At 36.7% G+C, this 9,452-nt stretch overlaps 1 protein-coding gene across 1 annotated transcript; it reads right to left on the bottom strand.

Annotated features, from left to right (window-relative positions):
- Window positions 1-1,476: 1,476 nt before the first annotated feature.
- On the bottom strand, window positions 1,477-9,452 carry NTRC (NADPH-dependent thioredoxin reductase C). Its single transcript, XM_086578041.1, has 10 exons — window positions 9,198-9,452; window positions 8,913-9,126; window positions 8,735-8,840; window positions 6,349-6,611; window positions 4,891-5,170; window positions 4,139-4,246; window positions 3,309-3,395; window positions 3,076-3,180; window positions 1,898-2,028; window positions 1,477-1,776 (listed from the first exon to the last, which is right to left on the bottom strand). The coding sequence occupies exons 1-10, from the start codon at window positions 9,397-9,399 to the stop codon at window positions 1,716-1,718; spliced, it is 1,557 nt and encodes a 518-aa protein (XP_086434167.1). The 5' UTR covers window positions 9,400-9,452; the 3' UTR covers window positions 1,477-1,715.

The following is a 9,452-nucleotide window of genomic DNA, read 5'->3' on the forward strand; positions in this document are numbered from 1 at the left end:
ACTTATCAAGTTTACTGATCACACGTATTGCTATGAAATCAATTTGGGCCCAAATTCCGTCTTGCGTGTGTAATGCAATTTAACACATAATCATTCTAAAATTATGACATGCTAAGCTGTCATTAGTACTCGACGCCAAGATCATGAAATTTTTCTTGGTGTTCTTGCTTACATTGTTTACAGTATTTTTCAGTGTTCGCGTCATAGTGTCATACATATGTTTCTTTTGGGAAGATAATTCGAGTAGCTTGGTTTTGAATTGACTCAATTGAGTCATGGTAGAACAAAGGAGAAGGCCGGCTATTTTGAGATTTTTAGCCCAAGATAGAACTAACAATTTAACTGCAAATCATTCAATCATCCGTCAATGAGTGAAGTATTGCTTATTTTTTTTGGCTGGAATGAGTGAAGTATTGTGCTCAGCTACTGTACTGTACTACTGGTACGTTTTGACTGTGTGGGAATAACGTGGGAAATCTATCTTCCTGGCTGGACTACAGGTAGAAAAGTAGAGCGTCCAATGCTCCTGGGAGGTGGACAAAGCAAGTATACTGCAAGAGAAAGAAATAATACATCGAAATGCATATTTTCTGGTCCTATGTCTCAAATTCCTTTCGCCGTGAAGTTTGACAAAACAATTCTGATACAAAACTTTTCTGAGATAACTAAAGGTGTTTAGCGGCCCAATGGTCAAGCCAAGGTGGCTTGAGTCCTTGAGAAAAATTCCCACCGTTGAAATTAGGAAAGTAGGAATCACAATGTTAAAGAACCACATGTTACTCTGAGGCTCTGAGCAACAGATTTGGACTTCAAAGAGGAAGAAAAGAAGGTCCCAACTCCCAAGTCAAGAACGACAAGTTCATAGTACGTGGACGGTTTGGAAGGTTCTGATTTCCTTGAAGAAGTGGGTAGCTGAGCTTTCTGGACTGGTTGATTGTTATCTTATTCCAATGTCTGCACCAACCAAACTTTCCTTTCCCATTGCGCGACATGTAAAGGAAGGTTAACCTTTGTTCCAAATGACGTCGGAACAATACAGTCATTCGAACACATCCTTGACGCACACACCAACAATAAAAATATGAATGATGTTCCCAGACATGCAACCTACACATGGCCATGGAATTTTATTTAAGAAACAAAAGAATTGACCGAGTCCAGGAACGTGAATGCATCCAGGGACGGTTGCTAGGTAAAACATGCAGTGTTATAACATCTCAATTGAAATAATTACGGTGCAAAAGCGCGAGGCTGTCTAAACCTGCACCCTACTTCAAATGAAAATTTCCCTTGCCTTCAGTTCTTTTATTAAAAAAATGCACAATATATTTGCGGCTGGAAAGAGGAATGTGTCCATTCTAAGATACAATCAGACAATACGCTTATTTAAGACCCTCCCAAAAAAAGGTCTCTTGACCAGCAGGTCGTATTTCAAATACCAAGGGGAGCGGGGAGATTCAAATGGTCGATGGCAAGTTGATCAAACAGCAGAACTACAATGTGCCATGTTTTACAGCTGAATTAGCCGAACTGAAAACTTGGGTCGTAATTACAAAATCATTTCACCCCACTTATGCATCAATGCAAGAGGATGTATAAAGGCTCATCATAGTAGTACAACAAAACAAAATGGCATTATTTCACTTGCCTGTTTGGATGAACAAAATCGAATAAGAAATTGAATCATAGTCACAAAGCTGTCGAGATAATAGATCTCATTTGTTTGCCTCAATAAAGTCTCTATACTCTTTCTTCATTTTAACACCTGATACGGACCTGCACATTCATCACGAAATTATAAGCTTCTTTTTTTTTTATCAAGTCCTCAATGTTTAACTCATGAGTGTACAACGGCTGATTTGAATCAAAAGCACAAAAGGAATGCCATTTAACTTACTTGATCATCTCCTTATTTTTGAAAAATTGAACACACGGCGTGCCCATGATATCTGCTGCCTCCGCAATTTCTGGATCTTCTTCGATGTCAATTTCAACAAAATGTACATTCTCGTCGTATTCATCTATTACCTGTTCATCACAGATATTACAAGTTGTTGATTGTTACATACTAGCATATGTAAGCATATTAAAACTACATTAAGCACCTAAAATGTCTTTATGCTCAAGTTTCAAAATAGATAGACATAGAGACTAGTCGATGCTTGAGTTCAGTGAAAAGTGACGTCTACATCAAGGAGATCGACATCAAAATTAGCTCATTCCCAATTTCTAGCCAAGCCGAAAAGGGATTGTTTTTATATTTGAAACTTCTGAAATGTCCTTTTTTTATTATTGGGGGATTCTTCAAAATATATACTGTGTAGAGGGCAAATCCGTGTTGACAAGTGTGTGCTTAAATGCAGACATAAATAAATGTGGAGTCATATCTACACCACTAATTTACCAAGGACTGCCCACAACCAACTGAAAACAAACAGGCCCGATAAGTGATAAGGGCTGCCCACTTTTTCTACCCAAACTAATTTTACCAAGGTCTCTCAATGCATGTGCAGGCTTTACTTAGTTGAAGTAAGACATGAATCGATGTTCATTGATGGATCTGGATCTGGATCTGGGTTTGAGTAGTCTTTGATAGATCACTTTGCCTATTGAGTAATTATATAGATAATGCTTGGTTTAATGGTATTACAACCTCGATTGCCAAAATGAATTGGGTGAAGACTTTGGGAAAAAAAAGCATTTTGCAATGAAAAATTGGCAGCCCTTAATTAGGGTTTGTTTGTCTTCGTGTTGTTGGGCAGCCCTTCACAAACTTAGTGGTGTACATATGACAACTCCCAATTGAATGAATGATATAATACATGTATTTCTTATACATAGGATAGTTTGCTCAAATGGGTTAGGTTTGGGCAAGAGCTTGTCCTACATTTGAGGGGTTAACTATCTAGATGTTGTGTAATTGGGGCACTTGTATTTTGTGATTTTATGTATGTTGTGAGGAGCTTGAGCAGTGTCAAGTGAATCTATGTAACCATTGTTATGGTAATCAAAGATAATTAAGTTTACAGATTAAAAAAAAATAAATAAATAAAAATAGACAAAAAAAAAAGATACCTTGCTTAATATGGGTTTCAGGGTCCGACATGGACCACATGTTGGTGATGTATATAGCACACATATAATCCTTGGACTCTCATGGTACAACTTCCTTAGAGCATACTGCAAAAACCAAGTCAAGCTTAGAATGGAAGATAAAGTGAGTACACTATCTACTCTACATGAACGAATGGATTTGTAAGATACACACAATAAAAATTTCAAATGTTGAACTGCATAAACAGGCATACCTGACCCTTATGCTTGGTAAGTGTGATATCGAAACCCTGTTGGACATCTCTGTCTGATGGTTCTTTCTTGACCTCTTCGGTTTTGGGCTGTTGGCAAGTTCAAAATGTGCACACAACAGACAATAAGTTTTGGACTTTTGGTCAATTACTAATGACAGTAATATGAGGTACACAATAATAGTGTTACTAAAATTTATAATCATGCAAATGGGCCAATGGCCACTTCAGCAAATTACATTATAAAATGCAGCACAGATTTCGACCATCTTAAGTTCATAACTCAAGTTTGAAGGTATTGCCTCCCTTATCTTTCTCCAACCATCTCAATTTAGGGAGATATGAAATCATTGCAGAATAAATTAGCTCGAGATTGAATGTGTTGATGCAAAATACTATTTCATTATCTTGAAAAGGCGTTTGTTAAGCTTACAGTCTTATCAGGTGAAGCTTACTTGGAGCACCTGGGAATTTGGGAACATCTATAAATGGAGAGGATAAACTGAAAAATGTATACATGCAGCGAATTTGAAGATAGTGAACAAATGCTCACAAGCTTCTGTGAAACAAGCTGAATTCACGTTAGGGAGACCAATTCTAATGTATGTAATGTTCATGCATTTTCACAAAGGAAGATATTGTTATCACAGTCGCGACCTATGGCATTTCTATCACATGCCACAATATAGGATCTGATTGCAACTCTTAAGCTACTCAAGCCAAGATGGCTTCAGATTGACATAGTGAAAAAGATCGACTCTTCAGTTTGTTACTTGTTGTAAGATCAACTTTTAAGGTATCTTGGTAGACAGCTGAAAACAGAGGTTAATTACCTGGTGAAACTCAACAAGGAGATTATTGCTCGTAAGATATCTCTCAACAGATAAAGCAGCTAAACATCCTGAACCAGCAGCAGTCACAGCTTGCCTCCATTCATGATCCTATACAGAAAACCAAAAAGATACATGAACATACTACAGAGTACAGATTGTAAATTTTAATATTTCCAACTAAACACGGTTCAAATTTCATAAGAAAAATTAGCAAATAGAAGGAAATAACAAATAAAGAAGATGGCAGATGCCAACTAGCAAAGTTGGTAAAACCTTTGGGTGATGATACCAGAGGTCTGGTTCGAACCCCACTGCATCAATGAGTTACTGATCTTGTTTAAAAACAGGCTTGCCATAAAATAAAAGATAAAGAAGAGTGACTTTTTGGTGTAGTTTAACTCACTGGAAACAAAAACCTAATCAAAATGATATGAAAATTATAATGTAAGGGGCCTCTTGGCTTGCCTAGGATTTACATTCAACGTGTTTATTGATTGCACAGGGTCCACTTGGTAAAAGTAGTGATACCGAACAAAAATATAAAACATTAACGGCTCAGATGGCTAAACAAAATACTGAGTCATTAGTCAGTGCAGTTTTCATGCCTTGGTGTATGGACTTAATGGGAAATCCTATGGATCATATCTACCCCAAGATGGACATCAACCAACCTATTTTAAAATATATAATTTAAAACTAAATGCCAATTGTCAAACCAAAGCAGGAGATTGAGTAAAATTGGAGAGCATTACCTGCACATCTCCAGCTGCAAATACCCCATCAGTAGAAGTTTCAGCAGTCCCTTCTTTGACTAAGATATACCCCGCAGTATCAAGTTCAATTTGTCCTTCCAACAACTGGCTGTTTGGAGTATGACCTATGCCATAGAATAAGCCCTTCACCTCAAGTACTGATTGCTCCCCTGTATCCAAGTTTTTTATCAAGATGCCAGACATCTGCCCTTTGCTATTGCTCACAACATCCACAGTCTCGGTATTGAAGTGCACGGTGATATTTGGATTGTTGATAATTCTGAAACATGCGCCATAATAACCTGTTAAAAAGACATTCAAGGTGTTGAAAACTTACCATACACATAATCCATTAGTGCTGAATTTAACTTGATGGCTTTCTAGAGAAAACTAAGTTACACTTCAAGACAACTGTATCATCATTTAGCATGGTTGCAACAAGGGCTATCAACGGGTTTCAATAACCCAATAACCGACCCGAACCAAACTGATAAAAAGTGGTTTGGGTTTTGGTAATTCGGTTTCGGTTCGGTAATGGGTTCAATTTTGAGTTCCGATAAGATATTGGTTTGGTTTCGGTTTTGCCCTCCACTGAACCGATATGAACCCGAACCAATAAGATGGCATTTTAGTAATATTTATGATTAATTTTGTATACATTTTATCAATTGTGTGGCTGAAATTAATCGATTTAATTTAGGATTTAATTGATTAATCGGTTTCGGTTTGCAATATATCTTATCGGTTATTTCGGTTTGGATGAAATATAATATTATCTTATCGGTTCGGGTTGAATTTTCTAGAATCCATTGACAGCCCTAGTTGCAACTCCTTCTCCACCTTAGATACACAACTTAAAAAGAAAATTTGCCCAAGGAACTTTGTTTTGGCTAGGACTCCTAGGAGAACTTTGGGAAAAACTCAATACTACAGGGAACTTTATAGAACTTATACCAAACATAGGGAATATGAATTTAACATTACACGAGAATCTGCCCTAACCCAAATTATTATTATTGTTTAAAAAAACAAAAATAAAATAACACATTACAATATTACATGAGAAGATGAGAAGATGAGAAGATGGTAAAAATTATGAGTTTAGTCACAAATAACACTTTTTCATAAAGAAATAAGACTCGTGACATATGTATATATATGTAGATTCGGGCTCAGGAAACTCAATCTCTTAAATATTAATATACAAGTACTCATAATGAATTGACCTATAAACTAAATGTGCTCTATCAGGGTTTGTTTGTAAAACTACGCTGCTTGTATATCGAGACAAATTAATTAAGTCAAAGAATCCCCATTTGCTAGCAGTTATAATTTATAAACCATTATTTTATTTAATCATTACAAACATTTGTTTTCTCATCAGTTGAATCGATACGTACATATGATAAAAAATGTAAGGTGTGGTGTTGAACCCAAAAAGAAGACATCTTTACTCACCTATCTTGCATTGCTTTGGACGCCCTTAGCTGCCTGCGTACAAGTAGATGTACATGACGAGCATATTTGGTAAGATAGAGGGCTTCCTCTGTAGCCGTATCACCTCCTCCAACAACAGCAAGAACTTGCCCTTTAAAAAGTGGTGATGCCCCATCACAAATTGCGCAAGCACTAATTCCCCTACTCCAAAATTCATCTTCGCGAGGTAACCGAAGCCTTTTTGCTGTAGCTCCTGTGGCCACAATAACAGCGTGGCACTTCATCTGGTAAGTAAAACCAAATGTGTTAATAAAATGGTATAACTCATGGAGCTACATGAGCTCTGACAGAAGCTCTGAAATAAAAACAAACGAGCATACCTTTTTTATCCCACATTGGACAAATTTACACTAAACACGCAGAGTTTCAATAGAACAACGTGAAGCGAATACGGGCTATAATATAGAATTCTATTACAACATTGGACTATCGGTTGAAGGCAAATTGTTAACCTTCAGAGCCAAATCCATTTTACTTGAAAGAATATAAGACCAGACCAACTGGTGTATGACTGTAAACCATATTCTAGTTGAAACTTGGTTTTGTCATTCGTGAAATCGCTGCAATTTTACTCTCTTTTACCTTCTTTTTTTTTTCCTGGTGATCCATATAACATATTTTGGTGATAATAAAGTTCCTCCTTGGCGAGGCAGTGGGTCACAGAGAGGAATATGCGTGGATACAAATATCTCATCACAGCTTAAAAAGGGTGCGCCAAGATTATCTCAGCCTGACAAAAGATCCTCAAGTCCACTTCAAAACTTATTTGTTGTTCCAATTAGTTTCTTCATCCCCTGATTGAAAGATCCATAGATGTCTCACGGATGTTTCTTATTTCAAATGGACATTGTTTCTATTATGCTTTTCGACTAGTATCTACCATTGTCTGTGATATGTCTGTGGGCATTTTATTCCTATTTAATTAATTTACAAATGAAGAAGTGAAATCAGTCTGAATGTCAATTTCATGCCAAGAATCTACACACTGCTATCCTATGTTATGTTATCTACATACTCAGAATTTTTGTAAGTGCATTTTATATATCATGTCATTAGTGCCTAAAAGCCTTTTGGTGTTATAACTCTCTGTATCAGCTTAACGACATATTTGTTTGTCCATGATGCTCAGCAGGCGTGGTCATTCGAACAAGTAAGTTCAGTAATAGTAGGCAGTAAAGGAATAACTCAGGATGATCCACATGCAACCCCTTGGATCTCGCATAACACCGTAATGACCTTTATAGAGATATAGTAAATATTTCTTTCCTAAGTGTAGCTTCTCCATGTTGAGGAGAAAAAGTCCTGCCAGGTCGTGAGTGATTTCAACTAAAAAGGTGTTACTATATATAGGATATCTCTTTAGAGCTTTAACTCACCAATATATAATACCTGGTCAGATTTTTTATATGGGACAAATATTAAGATATAAAAGGCAAATGAGATCGGTTCATTTGATCCAGGATGCCAAAGTCCTACTTTTGGTCCTCCTTGTCAAAACACTGGTCAGCCAGGGTTCCCCCACTTGTGAGATGATGGGATGTATGCTCTCAAGAAGACGAAAAAGTACACCAATCTGTTCATCACTAAGTGACTGTTGCCCTTTCCAACTGCAACCTCACTTATTCGAGCTAGCATCTTCCACTCTAGAAATAGTTTTTATATGCCATAAGTCATAACACAACGGTGGATGTCAAATAAATGACCAGAACTTTACTCAGACGCGACATCAACTCTTGTGCGACAGTTCTAACTTTCTCTTTACTAAAATCAGGAGTCTGGACATTCTTCAACTTTTATCATACACTTTCATTTTATTCTTCAAATTGAGAAATTCTTTGGTATACATTAATTTATTTCCTACCTTCCATTTATTAACCTCGCTATCACTATGTTACGACTTGATATTATACTCTTGGTCCTCCACTTCTCCCACAAGAGATTTTGTTTATATCCTACTTGTGCAATTCATGCGTGTTGCAAGAAATTATATTAACACAAAAAGGTTTTGTGACCCAGGCAGTTAATCTGCTACAGTACATGATTAGTAATAGTGTTTCACTTTCCATACGCAGTTACTTAGGGTGTTAATGGGTAAAATGAGGTGAGTGTCATTTGTTAAACACAATATACATTTTTGTTTCTTTTCTTTAACAATAAGTACAAATCTGAACAAACTTATAAATGTCAAAAACTCCGTATCTCAACCACATTTGCACATACTGTAACAAGTTATCAATCAAGACTCAAAACCAAAACACATATACTTCAAAAACTATAAACTTGATCCTATCAACCCCAAAACGTGGGGGCACCATTGCAAAACTTAAAACTTACAATACTACATTACCTCGCGGTCGGTACTCCTTATAGTAAAAGGACTATTATTAACATCAATAAACTCCACATCTTCTTGATAAAGCTCAGCACCCCATCGTTCCGCTTGTCGACGCATCCTAAACATAAACAAAACTTATTAATACTAATAACCCAAAACAAACAAAGATTAAAAATTTGATATTATATACCTATCCATTAAATCAGGACCAGTAATCCCATCAGGAAAGCCAGGGAAATTTTCAACCTCAGTAGTTGTCATTAATTGTCCACCAGGTACACCCCCAACTTGATACCCTTCAAATACAACCGGCTTCAAATTCGCTCTCGCCGCATATATCGCTGCTGTATATCCAGCTGGCCCCGAACCAATAATTACCAAATTCTCCACTCCTTTATATCCAGCTACAATAAAAAGATAATATAATCACATTAAGCAAAGGGTAAACTTGGAAAGTATATATATTTAGTGTTACCTGAAGAAGAAGAAGAAGAAGTGGGAGTTGTTTCTGGTTTGAGTTGGAGAGAAGAGTGAGTGACATGTTTGTGAGTAGTTTTAAGTGAGTTGAAACGAGTTAAGTAAACAATTGGAGTTGAAGTAGTGGGTGAATGAGTCATTAAGGATCGTTGGTGAGTCAGTGTTGCTGCTCCACCGATTCCTCCTATCCGCGCAGACATTTTTCAGACCATACAAATAAATATTTTCGTTTTTCCTCGTTTTTCTCTAAATA

Source organism: Coptis chinensis, chromosome 8 (assembly GCF_015680905.1).
Source record: "Coptis chinensis isolate HL-2020 chromosome 8, ASM1568090v1, whole genome shotgun sequence".
NCBI lineage: Eukaryota > Viridiplantae > Streptophyta > Magnoliopsida > Ranunculales > Ranunculaceae > Coptis > Coptis chinensis.

What these genes read in the sequence shown, in the direction of transcription:
- NTRC (XM_086578041.1), bottom strand. Translation starts at nt 9,399, where the DNA reads ATGTCTGCGCGGATAGGAGGAATCGGTGGAGCAGCAACACTGACTCAC. An exon ending in TCCAAAGCAATGCAAGATAG is followed by an intron (nt 5,171 to 6,348) that starts GTGAGTAAAGAT and finishes CGCATGTTTCAG; the next exon opens with AATTATCAACAATCCAAATA. An exon ending in TTACCAAGCATAAGGGTCAG is followed by an intron (nt 3,181 to 3,308) that starts GTATGCCTGTTT and finishes TGGTTTTTGCAG; the next exon opens with TATGCTCTAAGGAAGTTGTA.